Source organism: Aulostomus chinensis, chromosome 14, assembly GCF_037954235.1.
Source record: "Aulostomus chinensis isolate RoL2024-O1b breed Wild chromosome 14, RoL_Achi_v1.0, whole genome shotgun sequence".
NCBI lineage: Eukaryota > Metazoa > Chordata > Actinopteri > Syngnathiformes > Aulostomidae > Aulostomus > Aulostomus chinensis.
This window is the reverse complement of record NC_141333.1, coordinates 20,146,994-20,170,425: the sequence shown is the minus strand read 5'-3', so window position 1 is coordinate 20,170,425 and position 23,432 is coordinate 20,146,994. Positions and strand designations below refer to the sequence as shown.

The following is a 23,432-nucleotide window of genomic DNA, read 5'->3' as shown; positions in this document are numbered from 1 at the left end:
GTGTGTGTGTGTGTGTGTGTGTGTGCGCGCGCGCGTGTACCTGGTCCTCCTCCCTGCCTCGCTCTTCATCCTGAGGAGAGATGTTCTCTCTGACAAGATTGGAATGTTTGTCCTCGAATGATTGCAAAATAGGGGGAGTTTCCCTCTAAATTTGTCATTTCCATCATTCTTTTTTCGTGAGACAATACAAAAAGTATATAAAAACAAGCAAACATAATAGGGTCTTCGCCTGAAGCACCTTCAGGCTCAGGCCCTAATAAATTGATGGAAATCTGACTCCTGCTATATTCGACAACCTGAACAAATCTGAGTTATAAATGGTCATTTATTACTATCAAGTCTATCTCAACACGTACATTTTTTTAGCCGGAGAGAGATAAAAAATGTATTAAAATGTTAGCATAAAATATGTTAAAAATCTGTCATCTGTAATCTTCATTCTACAAATAGGGTTGACTTGCTCTGCCTTTAAACCAACATAAATCTGACAGAATCTTAGAAATGGATTAACATTCCATTTGGGGTTAATCAGGCAGGCTTCTTGAGAAGACTGAGGTCTTCCTTACATGAAGCTGGTAACAACCTTTACAGCTTGAGTTCATGATTCCTCAGTGAAAGCTTGTCAAGTCAGTGCAGCCAATGATTGTCATATCACAGTGTTAGCTGCATCTATATTGTTTGTGTGTGAATGTGTTTGTTTTGGTTGGGCTACATAAAGACATTTTTCATGTGGAGATATGAATAATGAGTTGTCAGACATTTAAAGCTGATCTACTCTGCAAAATCCGCCAGACATGACAAAATGATGTCCTGCTTCTCTCTTTCTGCATTAATTCTCTCCTCCCATCATTTTCAAATGACAGTCGTGTCTTAAGTCAGATGATAGACGTGGCCTACAAAACGCTTCTGCAGCTTATCATATTTACTGCTTTCATGTATACCATTCAGAGCAATAACAAGGGAAAAAATACAGACATGAGTACATTAGATAAAATGTGTCAAAAAAGTGTCAGTGTGTATGTACGGGTGTCGTGTTTCGGTGTGGTTGGGGGGGGGGGGTTGTAAATTTAGGCTACTAATCGGCTGAATCTCCTCCTTTAGTAGACAGCGTCCATCAAGCCTGACCCAAATCCTGTTCACTTATCTCTTCTTCTTTCCAGCTAGCTGGGTTCTAACCCCCCCCCCCACACACACACACACACACACACACACATTGTTGCTTAACATTCCCTCCTTCCCCATCCCTCACTCTGCCTTCCTCCAGCAGGAACTGCAGTAGAATGAGAGAGGGGAATGTTGAGGTTATGCATGTTAATATGGGCCCTCAGAACTGGGTGTGGGTCTAATCGTGGGTCTGCTCTGCTATGTTATACATGGATGAAAACAGCTTTCTATACTACCCTACTTCACAGTTGCTGTAGAAGTATTATAAGATTACTGTAATCCTGCACTAGATATTTAGAGTCTTGTGGCACTCATCCATAAACTGAGTTTCTTTCAACTTTTGGCGTGTGAGATGGTTTATGCTGTATATGGTACATTTTCTTTTTTCAGCATGGTCCCAACGTAACCTCTAAAGTGTTCATTAAGCCCCCCAACCATTTTTTAAATTGGAAAAACAAGGTATTTGATGTTTACATATTGTTACAAGCATGTATAGTAATGGTCTTATACTGTACTGGTTAAATTTTAATTTTGGCATTGTGGGAGGTGATACCATGGTATAGGAGCTTCTTTCACAAACCAACCAATTAGCCATGGACATCTGAGATCATTTTAATGCTAACATGCATTTAACTAGTTCAAAGTTCAAAGTTTCTTGGGCCATGGGTTGCGTGATGGCAGAAAATCTCCCTGACAATCTCTGACATTTATCTGTTATTTCTTTGATCCTCATGCATTTAATGCACTTCCTTGAGGCACGAGCAATGTACATGCAAATGTTGAGGTTGATCGTCAGAAAGGCTGTTGAAATACTACAGACATAGACCGTCATACCCTCCGTCTGTTAAGTGTTTTATTGTTGCCCTCACGTTTCATGTCTTGCCTTCCTGTTTTATTTTGGGATCACTCACCTCTATCTCCCAGGTTCCTGTCTGCCCTGCCCCCCCGCCCCGTCTGTGTGAACCTGATTCCTGATTGTGTTTCCCACACTTGTGTCTTATCACTCCCCATTAGTCCTGCATATATTCCCCCTTTGTGTCTTGTCTCATCACCAGTTTGTTGATTTTTTTGTACTCACGTTCCAGCACTCCTTCTCATAGCCATAGTCATAGCCTTGCCGTTATCTGAACCTTGCTCATTTTTGACCTCGCCTTTTGCCGCTCATTTTTTGGATACCTTTGCCTGTATTGTTTGCTCTCCTGTGTATTGACCTCATACTTCATGGTCATGCCAGACATGCCACATCAACATTCTGTACTTAAGCATCTCACAGCACAGGTGGAGCACAAGCTTGTTAAGGTATGAGGAAGCTACAATTCTACAATTTACAATTTCATTTAGCAGACACTTTTGTCCAAAGCGACGTACAACACAAGCAAGAATTCAGACTTAAGGAAAAACCCATAGCAGCGCAAAAGTGCTTCAGTTGTGATTTGGTCACAGGCATTGCCATCTAGTGGCAGAAGAAGTGTCGCCCCCCCCCCTCCCTTCTTTTTTTGACAAACATACAACATCACACAACACAGTTGGTGCTACATAATCACTAAGTGCTGGGTCTTGGACCCTCTGACTTATTCTACCCCACAGGAAAAAAGAGGAGAAGAGTCAGGTTCAGTGCCTCTGTGCTCTCTGAACAATTGAGTCTTCAATTGTCTCTTAAAAGTAGAAAGGGACTCAGCAGAACGCACAGAGTTTGGTAGTTCGTTCCACCATTTGGGAACAACAGAAGAGAAGCTGGGCTGGAAGCACCAGGCGTCTTTCGCATGCAGAGCGTAGTGGGCGAGAAGGAGAGTAGACCTGGATCAGGGATTCCAGGTAGGCTGGAACCGTTCTTGTGGTTGTTTCGTAAGCCAAGAGAAGTGCCTTGAATTTGATTCTGGCTGCCACTGGAAGCCAGTGACAAGAAACCAGCAGCGGGGTGACATGTGCCCTTTTTGGCTGGTTGAAGACCAGACGTGCTGCTGCATTCTGGATCATCTGCAGAGGCTTGAATGAGCATGCAGGGAGGCCTGCCAGAGGAGAGTTGCAGTAGTCAATGAGTGAGATGACAAGAGCCTGAAGCTGTGTGGTCTGTTGGGTCAGGAAGGGTCTGATCTTCCTGATGTTGTAGAGGGCATAACGGCAAGACCGAGAAACTGAGGCCACATGAACCTTAAAGGTCAGCTGGTCATCAATCATGACACCCAGGTTTCTGGCTGAGTTTGTGGGCACAAGTAGGCTCGAGTCAAGTTGGACACTGACCTGAGGCTGAACAGATGGACAAGCTGGAAAGACCATGAGTTCAATCTTAGACAGATTCAGTTGAAGGTGGCGTTCCTTCATCCATGTGGAGATATCAGCCAGACACCCTGATATACGATCTGAAACCATTCTGTCATCAGGTGGGAAAGAGAGGAAAAGCTGAGTGTTGTCAGCATAACAGTGGTAGGAGAAGCCATGGGAGCGGATCACTGCACCAAGTGAGGTGGTGCACAGAGAGAAGAGAAGGGGACCAAGCACTGACACCTGAGGAACCCCAGTCGATAGGCCATTTGACCTAGACACCTTTCCTCGCCATGACTCTCTGAAGGATCTGCCGCTGAGGTAGGACTTGAACCACAACATGGCAGAACCAGATATGCCAAGCTCAGAGAGTGTGGAGAGGAGAATCTGATGGTTCACCGTGTCGAAGGCAGCAGACAGGTCCAGCAGAAGTAGGACAGAGCACTGACCAGCAGCTCAAGTTCGTCTCAGTGACTCAGTGACTGACAGGAGTGCAGTGTCAGTGGAGTGGTCACACCTGAAGCCAGACTGAAAAGAGTCAAGTAGGTTGTTGTTCCGCAGATGTTCAGAGACCTGGTTAAATACTGAGCGCTCCAGTATTTTTGACAGGAATGGCAGAAGTGATACTGGCCTGTAGTTTTCAACCTTGGCGGGGTTGAGATTAGGCTTTTTGAGCAGTGGGGTGACACGGGCTTGCTTAAAAGTAGCAGGAAAAATGTCAGTTTCCAGGAAGGAATTGACAATGTGTGTGACTGCAGGTTTGATAGTGGGCAAAATCGTCTGCAGGATGCTGGTGGGTATTGGATTGAGAGGACAAGTTGTAGGTTTTGAGTTCAGGAAATGTCTGGAGACCTCATCTTCGCTCAGAGGAGCAAAGGAGAAGAGTGAAGCAGCAGTGGCAGGATGGTGCTGACTGGACTGGTCAGGCTCAGAGAACTGGTTGCTGATTGCAGCAACCTTTTCAGTAAAAAAGGAGGCAAACATGTCTGAAGTCAGTGCAGTGGAAGGCTGAGCAACTGGAGGAGAAACCAAGGAGTTAAACGCCATAAACAGTTTTCTGGAATCAGAAGTGGCACAGATCTTGTTCTGATAGAAGGCTTTCTTAGCGGACTGTAAGCATGAGGTAAAGGAAGCAAGTTTGTGTTTGTATAAGGACAAGTCAGTGGGTTCTTGGGATTTATGCCACTTTCTTTCTGCTGCCCTGAGTCCAGCTTTTTGTTCTCTCAGAACTTCAGAGCGCCATGGACTTGGGTTTTTTTTCTTGGCTGGTTTGGACACCAGGGGGCAGAGTTTGTCCAGAGAGGATGCCAGAGAGGAACAGAGTGTTTTTTTAACCTCATGAACAGAAAGTGAGGAGAAGTGCGAGTGGTCGGGCATGACGGAGTTCACCTCATCAGACAGCTGTGCTGCTGTGAGGGACTTCAGGTTTCTGCGGAAGGAAACCGTCTGTGTGGGTGTCTGCAATTGCGGAAAGGCAGCCGCAAATTTGACCAAGAAATGGTCTGACAGGTGGAGTGGGGTAATTGTCACATCTGTTATGGAGCAGTTACGAGTCAGCACCAAGTCAAGGACTTTACCAGCTTTGTGGGTGGGAGGAGAAGGAGCTAGTACGAGTGCAAAGGAGGAGATGAGTGCCAGGAAGTCGTTTGCCAGAGTTCTGTCAAGGTGAATGTTCATGTCTCCCATGACAATCAGTGGTGTGCCATCATCAGGGATGTCAGAGAGTAACATGTCCATCTCAGAGACAAAGCCATCCAGATTACCCCCTGGTGGGCGGTACACAACCAGAACATATGCTTTGATGGGAGCAGAGCTTGGCAAGAAATGTCAGTTGTGGTGGCTTTAAATGATGCTTACGTGTAACACCAGTTTGCGCCATGTAATTGTTTTGTAATAATTTCAGAGCTACTTGCACTTGAAAAATTGCCCTGTAACACCAACTGACAATCACCAAGTACCAAATTCAGGTAGATCTTAAATTTAGCATTTAAATTTCACATGGTAATTGTAATATTCTGGGTTGGAGTCAATAACCAGGCGAGGTGATGAAGTTACGTTTTTACTTCAGACTTCAGACATTGACTGGCAGCCTGCCGTTCAGTAACGCAATACCACGTAAAAACCGTTGGCCAACAAAAAGTAACCACAGAAAACAGTACATTCAACATTCACCAGCAGATGGCAACAAAACTTAGATCACTCTATTACAGTAATTATCAACTGGTGGGTAAATGTTTGAAAATAAATAGTATGATTGAATAAGTGGCATGATCACATTTACCTAAACTGCTGGAGTGCTTAAGACAGTCTGATGAGACTCTTATTCTATTTTATTGATCTTTTAATTATTGTTCATCTGCCTTGCCTTATGTTATTTCTCTTTGTGAATCACATTGTAACTTTGTTAGTAAAGGTGCTATATAAAAGAAGTTAATCATTATTATCTTAACATAATCGTTATCATAACATGAGGTAGACCTGAGAGTTAATGTTACATTATCCATCCATCCATTTTCTTCCGCTTATCCTGTTAGGGGTTGTGTGTGTGTGTGTGTGGGGGGGGGGGGGGGTGGAGCCTATCCCAGCAGCCTTTGGACGAGAGGTGGGGCACCCCCCCCCCCCAGTCCACCCCCCCCCCCAGTCCATCACAGGGCCAACACATACAGACAGACAACAATTCACACACACAGTCATACCTACGTTGAGTTTAGAGTATCCAAGTCTCCATTTGCATATCTTTGGACTGTGGGAGGAAGGCGGAGTACCCGGAGAGAACCAACACAGGCACAGGGAGAACATACAAACTTCACACAGAAAGATCCCGTGCCAGAGCCAGGACTTGAATCCGGAACCTTCTTGCTGTGAGGCGACAGTGCTGACCACTGCACCACCAAGCCTCCCTGTTATATTATATTATTTTCCATTGTTATGTATTAGTAGAGGTGCTATGAGAGGTGATCTATCTTGCTATGGTCTTTGCTCACTGTCCTGTCTTGTCCTTTTTTCTTCCCAGGGCCTGAAGGCAGCAGATAATGACCCCACTGCCCCCCCCTATGATTCCCTGCTTGTTTTTGACTACGAAGGAAGTGGCTCCACTGCTGGTTCCCTTAGCTCCCTGCACTCATCCTCAAGCTATGAAGACCAGGACTATGACTACCTCAGGGATTGGGGGCCTCGCTTCCGCAAGCTGGCTGACCTGTATGGTGGAGGGGAGGATTAGGACCCTCAAGCCCAGCTAAAATCATACCCCCTTACCTAAGCCTTGTTGGAATGGCCCGGTACTGGGAGACCTATGTGGATTATGTGTAACACTGGGTTTCAGTTGGTATTTGCAAGAGGGACCTCTTTCTTACCATGGGACAGCTTGTAAAGAGACTAGCTGCCTTTTGAAGATGGTTGATGGCACTATAAAGACCACGCTGTCCTCTGGCCAAGCCTGACAACAACACATATCACAGCTAATGGACATTATTACTTGTGTGTTGGAAGCCAGAGCCGTGTGTTATCACTATGTTGATGAAGCATTATGACAGCCATGCTACAGATGCTCATTTACACTTGAATCTCAAAGTACATGAGCTCTGAGGTCAATTGTGCCTTTATGTACATTGCTTTGATTGTGTTCTGTCTTGGTTCTCTTTGTTGCTTTAAAGGTCCCAGTGTTTTAGAACAACTGGAGAAGTTTTGCCATGGTAATGAATGCTTCTGTGGGTGTGTTTGGGCCCAACAAATTACCTGTGTGTGATTGTGTGTGTGTGTCTGTGCGTAGGTTTGTGGGTGTGTGTATGCGTGTGTGTGTGTGTGCGTTTGTGTGTGTGTGTGTTTGTGTGAGAGAGAGAGAGAGAGAGAGAGAGAGAGAGAGAGAGAGAGAGACTTGATAGATAGACACTTGAAAGGGAACCTTGCAGAGCCTACCGGCAAAAACATATGGCTTTAATTTAATGTACAATCTGGATATTACAATTTGTCCGTTTTTCATCTGACCCCCTATAGAAACAGTTACACCCGAAATAAGTGCTTTTGCGCACAGATGGGTTAACTATGTTGCCTACATAGAGTTGCAGATATAACCAGCAGAAGAAACAACCTTTCATTCATCAATGTATCTTGTTAAAAGCAGAGCTTTAACTGTTTTTCCCATATTTCAGATTGGAAGCATTGGAAACCAACCAGAAATTACCACATTCACCAAGGCTTCATATTCCCATCATTGCCAGCAGAGCCGAGTCTATAAACACCTGTCTACTGCAGCCATTTGACCCAGGATCAATTAAGATTGAACTATTCCCATTGGCCAATTATTCTTTTCCAACACCTGTTTCTGTGAAAATATGTACTGACAAATCAATATAATACTTTTGTCAGCTCTCGAATGCCATCAGAATAATTATTTGAGTGTTATCATTGATCATACTTATCATCTTGACAGTCATGACAATGGTAATTTTTGGTTGTTTGACAGATAATTTTAACCCTTGTTTGTCTAAATGACTTGATAAAAGTGAGTAATAAGTCATTTTAGCATATAAATCTGAACATTCCATGGTGCAATGCTCTGAATTAATCAGGCACTATTGGAGCTATAACGACAAGACGGAAATGGAAAAAAAATATATGTATATACACACACACACATATATATGTGGATAGATAACATTTGACATGTGTGTATATACATATATAATACATATATTTATATATTTATAGTCACACATATGTGTGAGAGAGAGAAAGAGAGAGAGAGAGAGTCAGTCTCAGATTTAGCCTCAACATTTCTAGGGGACACCATTGTTTCATAATATTAAACCTCACTGTTTTAAAAGAACTGGGTTCTAAAATTGAAATTTTGAAGTCCAAAATTAGGATAAAATATTTTTTAAAGGAAAGCAAGTATGTTTTAAAGGTAGCATTGGATGACATTTCTGAGTTTATGACATGACTGCAAACATAACCTTTGACTAAAAAAATTTAGTCTCCTGCACTTAAATTCTACTGTGCTAAAATCTACTGTACTGTACTAAAATCAAAGGGGCAGTTTCCCATGGTAACTGGGTACATTTATGCTCATAAAGAGGGGAAGGGTTTTAATTTCAATGAGCCCAAAGCTAATCTCAGGACCAGTGTCTCATACTGGTGAAGTTGTACTTTTGTCCTGTTGAATAACAACCTGTTAAGAGGTTTTTGTCATTTTCTTTTCTTGTGAAACAGATGAAACCCAGAGCTATAAAAGAAAGAGCTGCATATTTTTGCCAGTTTGGTTTTCCAAAGCCAGTGAAAAGATTAGAAGACATGTACAGTAATGTTAGACTTGATGGATACCCACTTTTAACTTTTTTCCTCTACCACAACATGATTATGCCGATTGGTAATGAACTCCATCAGTCCTAGTTTTGTAGCAGACATTCTTGTTGCTTGGTGGACTCAGTACAAAAATGATTTGGCTTAGTATTTTTTAATTGTAAACTGAAATGTACATAGTGCATTTTTCTCATTCTCTCGTTCTTTTGGTTGTTCTCTGAAAATGACATGCTAACATTCTGAATCCTTGTATATGTGTAATTTGGTTTATGAATTAAACATTTTTGCATGTTTTCATCTTTTCATTGTAGGAAATGGTATTTTTTCTAACAATGCAGATTAGCAAAGGCACAATTCGATATCATGTGACGTCACACAGTTGTCGTGGTGCTATCTTTAGGACCGACTTGCAACATTCCGTCTATCTGTTGTCCCGTGGGATGCGACAACAATAAGTCCCAAAAAATAGGATTAACCTTTTATAATGTCCCCAAAAACACTGAGCGTCGAGAGAGATGGATTGCTGCTATCAAGAGGGACCACTGGACTCCTACAGAACACTCCAGACTTTGCAGTGAGCACTTTGTTTTGGGTAAGTAACTTAACGTAAGTTAGCGTTAACTTACGTTAGCTATCTTAACATTAGCATGAGTGCGTTACTAATTACCATCTCCGGACAAATGAAATTAGGTCATCAATGCCACTGGCTTTTTGTAAACTATGTCCTCTGTTTGAGAATGAATTCAAAGTGGCTGATGTGTTATTTGTGTCTCATTCTACCACTGCAGGCAAGAAAAGTGACAATCCTCTGTGCCCAGATTACGTGCCCAGTCTGTTTTCCTACTTGACACCAGAGCAGCGCCAAAGAAAAATAAACTGCTACAAGAAATTCGAGCAAACACAAGCTGTGAAAAGGAAGAGAAGTTGTACCGATGATGTGGGAACGTCATCCTGTGACACCACTACTGATATGGAGACTGATGACATTGACAGCATTTCTGATGAGAGAGGGCAGAGTGGTGAACACAGCTACAGCAAAGACCCCATCCATACTGAGAGCAGCGCAGCTGCAGCATGCTCCAACGAAGCCTGCCAAGCTACTGTGAAGAAACTGACTGAAGAGTGTACCAGACTGAGGGCAGAGGTCTATCAGCTTCGGGACAGAGTAAGCAAATTATCTTTTCAGCAAGAGGGTTTTAAAGACAATGATGACAAGGTGCAGGACTTAACTGGACTTCCATCCTATGCCAAAATGATGATTGTCTTCATTTTTCTGGGAGGATTCCTAAAGGGGGGATCTGTGCTGTCTCCCTTTCACGGCTTTTTAATGACTCTAATGCGTATGTGACTGAATTTACCCCTGCACTTATTTACACATATATTTCATGTGTCCAAACCTACTGTAAGCCGTATTTTTAACAGTACATTAAATGTCATGTACAGTGGGTTGTCTCCACTCTGTGTGGCCCAGTAAGGAGCAGATTCCAATCAGTTTACCCGTGTGTTTTAAAACCAGTAGCTACAGAAATTGTACTTCAATAATAGACTGCTTTGAAATTTTTCTTGAGAAGCCTTAGAACATGAGAGCCCGAGCACAAACGTATTTACAATATAAGCATCATAATACTGTGAAGTATCTGATATCAATAACTCCACAGGGAGTCATATCATTTGTGTCTACTGGTTGGGGGGGCGAACAAGCGATAAGCACATAACACAGAACAGAGGCTACCTGGAAAATCTGTCACCTGGTGATGTGGTCCTAGCAGATCGAGGCTTCACCATAGGAGATGCTGTAGGCTTGTACAGCGCTCATCTCAAAATACCTGCCTTCACTAAAGGGAAACAGCAGCTGCATTCAAGTGAACTTGAGACAACAGGGGACTAGCAGCTGTTCATATCCATGTGGAACGTGTCATTGGTCTTGTGAGAAACAAATATACGATTTTACAAAGCACAATACCCACCTCTCTCTGCCAGGTTACAACTCCAGGAGAGCTTATATCTCTTGACAAGATGGTCACAGTTTGCTGTGCTTTGTGCAACATTTGCCCATCTGTTGTGCCCTCAGAATGAAGTGTCATTGTGTTCCCAGTGTAACATATTATGATGTAATCAGTTTGTCTTTATGCATGTCTCTTGCTTGAAATAAAGAAAACATGTGACATTAAATTACTTGGCTCTCATTCTGTTTCTTTAATAATCAGTCACAGTAAATATGTAATTCATACTGATTCATAACAATACTGTTTAAACCCATTACATCATAAGCCACGTGGCTAATAAGATTCAAACTGTATTTCCAATGTGCAAATATTTCTTCACGGCAAAAACTCAAAATCTAAGAGAAAATAGACCAGTAACAGCAACATATGATTTTGTTCTGTAATACATTTGTTCCATGGAGGTAAACATCGAAAGGATACTGAAATGAAATGTTTCATCAAAAACTAGCTACACCTTTGTTTTGCACTCCACACATTTCCACGTCTTTGGCACCCTTTTCAATTTTAGGCAAGACCTATGAAAGTGCTTCCGCCTACACTGTCAAGATGTGCAGGTGATGTCATCTGAGTCAGAAGGTTCACCACAGTAGCATCCCATTTCAGGTGGCTGCACTGTGGTTGCAGTGTCTGTGGGAGTATGGCGTGGTGCTCTGTACCATTTCCCCAGCAGCTCTGGTAGTACGCCAGTCTTGATGAATTCAACCACTTTGAGGTAGGCGTTGTGGAAGAAAACAGGATCATAGTTGATCCGTTGAATGAAAATCTCCTGCAGTGTCCATACCACAAAATCACAGTAACTCACCTTGGCAACATGCATTTGAGCTTGCACTTCATACATGTACTTGTGGTCCGTCCGAAGTGCCAATGTCCTATCTTCTTCTATGCGAAGACAGAATGATGGATCTTTGCAGCTTTCAGTGAGTGAGCAGTCCTTGCTGTTGAATGGGCATTTTATCCCCAGTACGCCGTCACCATGGCAAGTGCATGTTACCATGCCATCAGGTGATGCTCCTATCCAGGGGTGGTCTGGGTTGATGATGAACCCTGATGCTTGAACCTGGAATATATACAGTACAGAGTGAGTGAGTGAGTGATAGGTAGGCTGTAAATATATTCATTCATGTCTTAATGTTCAATAGACCTTGAAGTGTTCATGATGATCTTGCATCATAGCCTTATAGTTTTGCCTTGCTCTTTCCTCATTCACTTGACCCCATCTGACAAAAATTGAAATAAAAAACTGTATATTAAAATGCATACATGTCTGAATGAAGTTTACTTCTGATCAGCATCATCATGTTTAACTGCTTTATTCTGTGCACCTTGTTGCCTCAGTTGAGAACTGAGAAGAGCGTGGATAACAAATCCTTTTGATCAAGGATACAAGTCTGTTTGTATCTGCTGCCTCCTGGAATACTGACGCTGTAACTCTCCGTGCTCTCTGATCAAACCATAGCCTGCTTTTACTTTGCTCCCTGGTCTCCTCCTCAACTATGAAACACTGGTAAATGTTAGTTGGTTAGTAGTTAGTTGGCGAGTAATGAATTTAACTGCACATATAGAAATAATAGAACAAGTAAATAGTTCGTAATGAATTTCAACTGAACAGGTGGAAAAAATTAAATATTAACATCATCCTGTTTTTATTATGGTTACCTGTTGCTGTGTCAGATGTAGGTTATCAAAAACCTTGGTACTCTCAACCAGTAGCATGGGCAAATCCATCTGTAGACAGGGGCTTGAATATAAGGTTGACAGAGGAGTGAGCAAGTCCAACCGCATCACTTTTGGTATATACCTGCAGTAGTGGAAAATGTACTCAGCTATATGACTTCAGTAAATTTAAAAAAAATGCAGTAATACCATAGATTAAACAGGTTAAAGTCAAGGAAAAACACAAAAGTTGGAGTCTCAATATATATTTCACAAAGCAAAGCTGAAAGTAATCTTTGTGCAGAATGAACATTTGAATACCCTATACATCATGTTATTGGAATAAGATTATTGATCAGTAATTAAATTATTCATCAGTAATATTGCACCTAGGTGGAACTCATTTTAATAACTTTGTGAACTGCAAAAGTACCTGTGGGAATGGCCTTCGATCACAGAAAGGATGGCACTTTTCTTTGGCTCGGACTCCTGCATTTCACTGTGATGAAGCATCTCAAAAAACATTCTGCACTCTTCATCGGATGGTCGTACATCGGCAAAACCAGGTCTTTGAACCTGATGGGGGTCTTGTTTGTGACTAAAATTGATGTTGCGGATCTCTGCATATTGGACATCTCGGACAGACTTCTCACTTGGCTGGGCCCATGCACAGGGCTTCTGGGTGCAAGCCTGCTCATTCCTAATATCAACAGCAGCCAAAACAGAATACATCAGGGCTGATGCATGAGAACACACTTCTCATAAACCTGCCTTGCAGGTACAATGAGCCATGAGAACAGTCCCATCTTCCTGTACTATGATCCAGGGGTGTGTTGGGGTTACATTGATGCTTTCAGAGTGCTTCACCTGCAATTTACAACAAAAGTAAAGTTAGCAAATTACAGGTTAGCTGGCTAGATTTAGTTTGAGATGTAAACATGCATAACATTTTTCTGTACAACTAGCAAGATGAACATTTACATTCTAAAACATAATTGGGTCTTCACCTGAAGTACCTTCAGGCTCAGGCCCTAATAAACCGCTTACATGTTGCTCAGAGGAGGAATTTGGAAAATACATATAATAAAAAAAGTTTTCTAGATGTTAATTTCTATCAAACTCCTGATCCCTGCAGCAGATAATGCTATTATCATGGTTGCTATAGTCTCTCACCTGCTGTTTTGTCACTCAGGGAGCTGTAAAGTAGAACAAGCTTTTGATGGCCACTTCCTGTTGTGTTTCTGCCCCATCAGATGGTCTTTGCAAAAATGGAGTATGACCCACTGACTAGAGAGCTGCTGGGATGCAAGTTTCAACAGCTTCACTCTGGCAGTTATTTTAGTTGTCCAGGTAACACCCCTTTAGTCTCACACGCATGCAAATGCACATAACGTGATATAAGCATGTGTCTGTGTTTATTTGGGAGATGGCAGATAAAATAATCCCTCCACAGAAATTGTCACACTTCCAGAAAGGACCCACATGCAACACAGTTAGGGTTCAAGAAGCGCGTTTATTTGGACACAGGTACAGTCTCAGGTAGCCGGTGGTTTGCTGTGCAGATGCTAACGCACGTGTAAGCCGCAGGAGCCTCTGTGGCCTGCCAGGCCTCTGCAGCCAGACTGCCCGGTGATGGGTCGTCAGGCACCAAGGCCTGTAGCTGAGATGGCGATGGCTACAGCTCGTTGTTAGGGACAGAAAGCAGTTCAGTTCTCCAGGGCCGAGACGTGAACGGCTGGTCAGGAGCTGAAGGCGGTCAGGTTTACCAGGACTGAGGCAGATCGGGTTGGTCAGGAACTCTCCAGGTCAAAGCCAGGAAGGCAGTGCAAACAGGCTCATATCGAAAGGCAGAAGGCAGGCAAGGTTACCAGGGCTGGGATGCAGGAAGCAGGCTGGATACAAAACAGGTTGACATTGGGAAGGCAGGCAGAACAGGGTACGCTGGAGAGTCATGCAGAAAACAGAGGACAATCTGGCAATGAGTGAGTGTGGACCAGTGGTTTATATGTGGCACTGATTGGAGAGTGGCTGCAAGTGTGACTGATCAGGGAAATGTGTGGTGTGTCTGAGTGGTGGTGTGTGGGCTGGATGACTGCTGCAGGTGAGACTGACAGGCAGATGTGACAGAAATAGCATAATAGCTGCCACCATTAACAAATGTTTGATGGTGTGGTTAATTGAGCAAAAGAGGAAACAGAAAACGAATCTACTAAATTGATGGCGTGAAGTGTATGATATCACATTTGTACACCAGTCATTAGTTCATGAGAAATATCTCCAATCAGGTTCAATTTCCAATATTCCTCTCATGCCTGCTCGGTACTTTCTCCACAAAACTTTAGCAGTGATTTCAGCAATGACAGACATGGTATATTACTAGGGCTGCAACTAGGGATGTTAGAAAAAGATAAATTAATTTGCAATTTTAATCAATCCCGCAATATTTATCGCAGTATGAAAAAATGCAGGAATTTTTACCAGATGATTTTAAAAGGACTCAATTTTATGCTGCAAGACTTTGTTTTCAACAATTTTCTCTTTGTTGCTTACTTCCAATGTTGTAAGCAGCAGCAGGTTACCTGCTGTATGTGCTTTGGCAAACTGATTAAGAACCATTTTGATTGGTGGATTGCTGAGCACAGTGTTTGTACCCTTGATATTATATGACATTTTGAGTTAATTTGTCACCTGTGTCGCTGGACCTACAATTTGACTATTGCGCACTTGTGCGCAGTGGCGATGCTCAGACGATATATTGTGCAGCTCTATATTTTACTGCCCCGGACTTCATGTACAAGTCCCAAATATGCTGAAAACCCCCACAAATACACAGTTCAGATCAGTTCTAGTGTGAATGCTTAATGTGGACATTTCGAGGACTTTTGAGGAATGTTCACATCTCTGTCAATAAGCCAAGACCTTCCATTGTTTGTCTCGCCATTTGCATTTTCACTCCATCATTTAGATCAGGTAGCACCAACTTTTTGACATTGAGAGCTACTTCTTTGGTCCTGATTCTGACAAAGGACTACCAGTTTGATACACTGTTTTGAAATAAAAAATTTACTTTGACCTTTGAACTAGCATAGGTCAAGTTCACCTAAATTAACTAAAGTTTAAATTATGTTTAAACTTTTTTTTTTATAGATAGTCATTTTCAAATGTATGTAAATGCAAATGTTTAAAAAAAAAGAATAGCAGCAGAAAAAATATTGCATTTTTGAACAGGCCCACAGGCAAAGGCAAAGGCAAAGGCAAATTTATTTGTATTGCACCATTCATACACAGGACAATTCATTGTGCTTTCCAGAGGTAAAGAGAGAATTGAAAGTTAGAATCAGTTTAAAATCAAAAATGTGAATTAAAACATTCAAAAATCATTTAAAATCAATAAAACAGTTTAAGATCAATTCGACAGCAGACAAATCAATATTAAATCAATCCATCGATACCAAATCACCCAGATCAATCCCAAATCAATACTATAAGAAGGCTGCAGTAAACAGCAGTGTTTTCAGCCCTGATTTAAATGAGCTGACAGTTTGTGCCCCCCTCAGAGGTTCAGGGAGTTTGTTCCACAGGTGTGGACCACAGAAGCTGAAAGCAGCTTCCCCCTGCTTGGTTCTGACCCTGGGGACGCTGAGTAGACCTGTCCCTGATGACCTGAGGGGTCTGGATGCTTCATATCCAGTCAGCAGCTCTGACATGTATTTAGGCCCAAGCCCATTCAGCGACTTATAGAGCAGTAACAGGACTTTGAACTCAATCCTTTGACACACAGGGAGCCAGTGCAGTGATTTAAGGACAGGTGTAATGTGGTCCATTTTCTTACTGTTGGTCAGGACTCTGACGGCAGCATTCTGGATGAGCTGCAGGTGCTTGATTGATTTTTTACTGAGACCTGTAAAGACAATAATCTAGCCTCCTAAGAATAAATGCATGGACAAGTTTTCCTTGGGGGCTACCTGGCCCCATCACTTAATTGAATGTTTTTTGTCATCAAAATTAAGGGAAAATCTATAAAATATTTTTTTCTCAGTTTAATTTGCCATATTATCAATTAAATGTTTTTAACTGTAAAATATATGCAAATTCATAAAATCGCAGTCTTCCTCTGCTGAATTGAATGTTTTTTGGCATCAAAATTGAGGAAAAATCTGTAAAATAAGGGTTTTTCTCTGTTTAATTTGCTGCAATATCAGTGAATGGAATAATCGTTCACCATAAAAAATAGGGCAAATTTGTATTAATAGTATTTTACAGATTTTTCCTCAATTTTGATGCCAAAAAACATTCAATTCAGCAGAAGAAGACTGCGATTTTATGAATTTTGCATATATTTTATATATGTAGTAAAAAAGCTGTGAAATAACATTTTTATCTGCAAAAATTGTAGCACGATCACTTAATTGTAAAGTGCTTTAATGTAGAATTTTAAGAAAATATGTGAAATAATGTTTTTTTACCGTTAAACTTTAAATGAAAATTTTGGTAAAATAAATGTTTTTGCTCATAATTTCAATTAAGGTATTTTCTTTTAATTTTATGGGTTTTGTTTGACAGCCGTAGCTGCCAGTCATTTGACCGTTTTTTTTTTATACAGTGTAACACTTTTTTGACATCATTCCACATCCTCAGGGAAGATCATTTACGAAGTTCTAATTAATATATGACATAAAATCGCACAATGTGAAGTAGGCTAATGAATAATAAATAAAATAAAAAATAATTGAAAGGTTTGTTTTAAATATATAGAATACCTTGTGAATATATTTAGCTTAATTACAGCAGCAGATCTCCTCAGGTGATTTAATTTATATTTGACAAGTCTACCAATTAAATTAGACATATTTACAGTATGTTAAAATACCATCCATCGTCATCTTCCGCTTATTCCTTACTAGTAAGGGTCGCGGGGGGGGGGGGGGCTGGAGCCTATCCCAGCGTCAACGGGCGAGAGGTGGGGTTCACCCTGGACGGGTTGCCAGTCCATTGCAGGGCCAACACATAGAGACAGACAACCATTCACACTCACACCTATGGTCAATTTAGCGTATTCAATTAGCCTAGTCGCCATTTCCATGTCTTTGGATTGTGGGAGGAAGCTGGAGTACCAGAGAGAACCCATGGAGGCACAGAGAGAATAAGCAAATTCCAAACAGAAAGATTCCGTGCCCAAGCCGGAGCTCAAAACCGGAACCTTCTTGCTGGTAGGCAACAGCGCTAACCACTGCACCACCACGCTGCCTAACAAAGTATCCATCCATCCCGCCCTCCCTTTCCGTCCGCTTATTCCTGTTAAGGGTTGCAGGCATTGCTTAATTTGTAAATAATAAGGTGCCAGAACACAAAGTACATATGACGGCTCAGGGGTGAGAGAGGGGCACAGGTCCCGGATCGTATACAGAAAATAACATACAAATGCCCACTTGCCATGATGTGGGACTTACAAGCCTCCATTTCAAATAATATCCATGGTATAAATGTTATGACGACAATTCACAGTTATTTAGCCTCCTCCTCAGGAGCGCATCACCACAGGTGGGACTTAAGTCTACAGTCAGCAATTCCTTTCTCAACAGGTCTAACTTGTAAAACAAACAAAATATTCCATTATTATTATTAGGGTATTAAAAGATTGGCACAGCGGCCTATTATTAGATGGTATGCTCACCATTTACTTGTCCAAGACACCCCACATCACGTTAGACCCGGCTTGACTAGCTGTAGGTGAACCTGGCTCGCTGTGGCGGCGCTAGCCTCCTGCTGCAGCCGATTTTGATCGTCAACACTGCAGCTGCCCTCGTCGCCGCTTGTGGAGGTTTTTCTGACTCGTTTTAAGCGTCATGTGACTCTTCCTTCTTTTTGAAAAAACAGCAAATTTAACTGTCTTTTTGACATGTTGGCGTTGAAATAATAACTGTTTATTTCCTCTCTGCTTGCTCCTCAGAATTTCGAAAGGTTGTTTGTTTGTGTCAGGGGCGTGGTTTGTTGGCATCAGTGCATCAACAGATCTCCTACTCTTTCAAAAGACGTTGAATCTTAACAAACAACATGAAATTCTAAGGATTTGGTCTGTAAATTTATCTATGCACATTATTATTGTATTTTAAACATTTTTAAAACATTTTCATATTTTCTTTTAATACAAGAGGTACGGGATCTGCCCAAATAAGTACCTGAACACGGGGAGGCCAAAATTCAGAGGTGCCGGATCTTGTTCCGGCAGGATCCGGCTCAAATTAACCCCTGGTTGCAGGGGGGCTGGAGCCTATCCCAGTGGCTACAGGCCAGAGGCGGGGTATACCCTGAATAAGTTGCCAGTCCATCGCAGGGCCAACATATATAGACAAACAACCATTTACACTCACATTCATACCTACGGTCAATGTAGAGTATCCAATTGGCCAGGGGCCTCAAGTGTCAACGCAGTTTACGCAAGAAAAATTCGCGTACGCCAGGATCGACGCTCACATTCAGATGTATCAACGTGAAATGTTCGTTGATTCTTGCGCTATTTCACGCCAACTCTGGAGGTCCCGTAGAAGTTGGCGGAAAGCCGATTCTTGCGTTAACTGCCCTTTGGTCCGTTGCCGACACCCTGACATTATTTGATAACCGCACATACATCAGGCACAAAAAAGAGATGGCGGGACAGTGGAGACCCTATTTAAGCAGAAGATGGCGGACCGTTCCGGGGTGAGTCAGTCGACCCTTAACCGGGCCATGCCCTGGGTGGTGGACCTGATCATTGAATAATATTATATTAAATATTAAAGCGCAATTTGCAGCAATAACCCGATTCTCTAATGTATTCGGAGCCACTGACAGCACCCATGTTGCCATAAAAGTGCCGTCCCATGAGGAACACGCTTCAGTTCATCGTAAGGGTTTCCACTCCATCAATGTGCAGATCATCGATGCGCAGAGGCTGGAGGGATGTACACCGATCCTGGCCGGGCAGCCATCCTCGCACGCAAGAAATTCATTTCCACAATGTGAAAGGGTAAGAAGCGATTACACAATTCATGAAGCCAGATTAATTTATTTTGTCCACTAAACGTTCCAGAAAATTTATCAGCCGGTGAGCCGCTCATTGTCCCCGTTATTCCCCTAATAATGTCCTCCTGCGACTGCAGGACCACCGGTGTGAAGACGGGCTGGCCGCTGGTCCTGGCGGATGACTGAACCGGCAGGTGTGCTGTACATCGGCGGCATGGCTGACGGATCAATTTCTATGAAAAATATTGGTTTATTTAAATGGCTGATTCTGTGTATTTGTTGCCTTTACATCTGTGGCAAAGCATGTGGAAATGTTGCGTAAGAAATGGAGTTGCCATTTACCCTCAAGGCTGTCGGAGTCAGCGTGGGTGGCGGCGACGACCCCCCCCCCCACACACACACACACACACACACACACACACAGATGCTGCCCATGACTGCTGCCACCCGCTGAACATGATGATAAACGACACTGGTGATGAGAAGGGAACTTTAGCCAATTACAGTTCCGACCACGTTTTTCATCTCCATGAGGGTGCGTTGCTCTGAACCCACCTCGTTCACAAATTCATTTAAATAGGGTCTCCACTGTCCGCGCTTGCAATTAATGTCAAAGAAAAAGAGGTTCACGATGTGCGAGCTAGTCGGGAAGGTGGAGGAGAGACAGCAGATTCTGTTTGGCAGCCTGTCCAGTGGTGTCAGGATAATCAATAAACGTTGTGAGTGGGATAAGAAGTGAGAGGTTGAATGAGGTGGGTTCAGAGCAACGCACTGTAGATAAATTTATACATATATTTGCTTAAACTTGAGTGCAGGAAACACAAGACAGTGAAGCACAGACCAGATTGTATAAGAGTGGACACAGGTGAAAAGGTCACAACAGGGAATAGCAGAAGTGTAGCTCATGGCGAGCATCACTTCCTCAAGCTATTCGAGGTCAGAACAGTGTCCACAGAATTGCTACAGTAGCATGAAGTAGTGGGAGTCAGACGTAGATAAGAGCAAGGTCGTGAATCAGGAAAAGAGAGGTTTTTGTCTTTACAGCTGCAACAAGAAGTCTACCATGGAAACAGATAGTGCTGGCTCGTGGTCAGATAGAAGAATATGCAAAATAACACGAAGATCAAAAATACACACTTGCACGCATAAGCGATCACATAAGCACCTCCTTGTAACACATAAAACTGGAGAGATAGTTAGATCGTTGGACTTCTTGCCCCAGCGCCAGGGACAACGCATCTGCGTATGCTGACTCCAGGATAAGGGAAGACGATCTCCAGAGCTCTGTATTCTTTTCTGTTGATCCGAATAAATTCTACTGAACCAACTGGAAGGTGTCCTCCCAAGATTTTGAACGGCACAATATAGACTCTGTGGGTCCTTCTGATTGATTAATGGTGATTTGTTGAAAAATTCCTACAGAGAAACTTGGTGACCCCGACGTGATATGAAGGAAGGACATCGGTAACTCGGTCGATTGAGGACCACCCCCGAGTGACTTCAGACTTCTCAATTCACTGGCGCGCCACATGAAATAAGGTAAGCGGTCATCTGTTTTATCAAAGTACTGCCATTGGACAATCCAAATTAAGAGAATTGTGAAGACCACTGTCATTCATAGTGAATTGGACACATCAAAGATTAACAGAAAAGAAATTATGAAGAGAGGGTTCGACTTTGAATTCATCGGAGTGAGGGTCCAATATCAAATATTGGAGTGAGGGTCCAATATAGTGACATAAACGGCGCTAGTGGGTTCGAGGCCCGGGGCAATAGAGTCCCCCAAATATACGAATTGGACAGTGGTAAATTGGCGCTAAAAAAAACAATTTTTAAAAAAATAAGTAATGAGACTGTTGCAGTGAGTAACATCCGCCCCTCAGGAAAATCAAGTGGTAGAAGCTTGTAGGAAAAATGCAACCTCTCTGATTAAAATTACTTACCCAGTCTGTGTGTCTCTGGGGTCTGTGGTAATTTTGGGATTGGACACTTGGTGAGGAGTCAGTAAAATTCTCAGACCTATGTTTCCTCATCGCACTATCTTCGGATTGCGTAGAAGCATATGAGGAGAGATAACTGAGGAGGACAAGATCCACTGACACCTCTATAAGTGTGTGTAGCTAAATTTGAACTGTATTGTGTGATTATAATTGTGAAAGACCATGGCAAACAATGATAAACTAAATTGTGAACAGTGGGAGTTGTGGTGGAAAGGCCTAATATCGCAGGCGATATCTGGCTATTGTGGTGATGACAAGGGAAAGGAAACATTGAGACAGAACCTTGATGAAAACACTAAACAATGTAAACAGCAGAAATGGTGGGGAGTTTGTGGACTCCAATCCATCAGGGACAGGTTGTGCATTGATGAGAAGGAGGCATGGGAAGACCTGAGGGAACACAGAAAAGCCAAGCCAGGTCCCCCAAGTCAGAAGAAACATACAAAGACTGACCAGGAAAAAGATCAGTGGAGAGCAATGGTGCATTTAATGGCAATGGGTTCTGGGGTGTTGTGTCATAGAGACTACTTGAGACAACAATAAAGACCCCCACCATATGCAGGGTCGTCAGCCCCTATGGCCTCGCTGCCCATGTTGCAAATGCCGGTCATATCTCTGAGAGGTGATGTTTCCATGGACTTCCGGGACGAGGATCAGAGAGACCAGGCATCAGGAGGACAGGACCAGGGAGAACAGAGTCAGTATAGAGATGTCAAACAAGATTTGGAGGAGGTGAGGAGAAGGTTGGAGGAAGAAAGGCTAAGAAATGAAAATAGCGCGAATAAGGAAAGTAGAGAAGACAGGGAAAAGAGACAAAGGGGGGGGGTAGACACACTGATGAAGCACGTGGCTATCCCAGTAGCCCAGTATCTGAAAACACTCGCAGCAAAGGAGTCAAGACGGTATATGCCATGCCCCTAATACAACCCCAGGGCGGTGGTGAGCCTGTGTACAAGCCGTGGCCATTGGCCGACAGGGACACTATAGTTCGCCATCTCCCCAGCCTGTGGGACGAGGGAGCTTGCCCCTGGCTAAAGAAGTTACACTCTCTCACTGCAGGGACCACTCTCTCTCGGAGACATGAGGGTGCGAGTAGGGACGTGTACCTCTGTATCGCAGGTGTTAGGTAAAGACACAGTGGCACAAACAGATAATGAACCCGATAACACGCCATACACCTGAGTAGCGCAGCGATGGGGTAGCGCTTTAAGAGCTGCATTTCCACCCAACTGCACTGCCCACCACACCGTATTCGCTCGTCAGCCCGCTGAGGCCCCTTCGTCATTTATGAATCGGTGCGAGGACAAATGGGAAAGCTGGACGGGGGAGAGATCGAATCACTCAGCATTGGCAGCCACACAGTTCAAACTCGCTCTGTTAGCAGGAGTGTCACAGAAGGTGCGCAGCCAGATGGAAAATGATCCTCATTGCAGCGGAGATAACTTGGCGCAGTGGTGCAGGGTGTTTACTCAGACTCAGACAAGAAGATAGTGACTCAGCTAAATCTAATAAAGAATTAGAGGACTTGAAGATGCAACTGACTAAACTCCAAATAGCACAAGCCAAAGAACAAGGAGCCGGTGCCAAGAGGTCTGCCAAAGCAGAGAAACAGATGGTGCAACAGCAGGCCGCACCTGCACCTGCACCACCGGCACCAGTAATGCCTGCACCTGTAGTACCAGCCTTATCATACTATTCACCGCAGTACCAGTGGGCTCCAACTGGACCCCAGCCTCAGTACTATCAGGCTCCTCCCCAACAAGGAGGAGGCAGAGGGCATGGTTACTCTCAACAGAGAGGAGGAGGCAGTGGTTGGGGAGGTGGAAATGGTAACCAGGGGCCGCCGCAGGGGGAGGGATGTTATGTCTGTGTGGCACTGGATCATTGGGCACGAAACTGTCCTAACCGACATCCACCCCGGAGGGGACGTGGGATTGGTCAGGGAGGACCACCACAACAACACCTGACTCCACAACAATACCAGATGCCTCAATGGGAGGGGGAGGACTGGTACCCGCTGCCACAGTAGAGGTGCCCCGTTCCAACA

The 23,432-nt window shown here is 43.2% G+C and overlaps 2 protein-coding genes and 1 pseudogene across 5 annotated transcripts in view; 2 read left to right on the top strand and 1 right to left on the bottom strand.

Annotated features, from left to right (window-relative positions):
- Positions 1-9,096, top strand: part of LOC147250087 (cadherin-2-like) — a 188,926-nt gene extending 179,830 nt beyond the window's left edge. Inside the window, exon 15 of one of the 4 annotated variants that reach the window (XM_086224202.1) lies at positions 6,440-9,096. In XM_086224202.1, the coding sequence (XP_086080328.1) occupies positions 6,440-6,646 (207 nt within the window). In that variant the 3' untranslated portion in view covers positions 6,647-9,096. The remainder of the gene's footprint in view (positions 1-6,439) is intronic. The other 3 variants (XM_086224200.1, XM_086224203.1, XM_086224201.1) reach the window with 3 other exon arrangements.
- A 518-nt stretch (positions 9,097-9,614) lies between these two features.
- Positions 9,615-10,800, top strand: LOC147250086 (uncharacterized; annotated as a pseudogene).
- Positions 10,801-11,032: 232 nt separating this feature from the next.
- LOC147250085 (uncharacterized) lies at positions 11,033-13,695 on the bottom strand. Its single transcript, XM_086224836.1, has 6 exons — positions 13,557-13,695; positions 12,817-13,250; positions 12,387-12,528; positions 12,053-12,231; positions 11,872-11,947; positions 11,033-11,787 (listed from the first exon to the last, which is right to left on the bottom strand). The coding sequence occupies exons 2-6, from the start codon at positions 13,113-13,115 to the stop codon at positions 11,272-11,274; spliced, it is 1,212 nt and encodes a 403-aa protein (XP_086080962.1). The 5' UTR covers positions 13,116-13,250; positions 13,557-13,695; the 3' UTR covers positions 11,033-11,271.
- Between the last annotated feature and the right edge of the window lie 9,737 nt (positions 13,696-23,432).

What these genes read in the sequence shown, in the direction of transcription:
- LOC147250085 (XM_086224836.1), bottom strand. Translation starts at nt 13,115, where the DNA reads ATGTATTCTGTTTTGGCTGCTGTTGATATTAGGAATGAGCAGGCTTGC. An exon ending in TTCTCAACTGAGGCAACAAG is followed by an intron (nt 11,948 to 12,052) that starts GTGCACAGAATA and finishes AATTTTTGTCAG; the next exon opens with ATGGGGTCAAGTGAATGAGG. An exon ending in ATCATCATGAACACTTCAAG is followed by an intron (nt 11,788 to 11,871) that starts GTCTATTGAACA and finishes TATATATTCCAG; the next exon opens with GTTCAAGCATCAGGGTTCAT.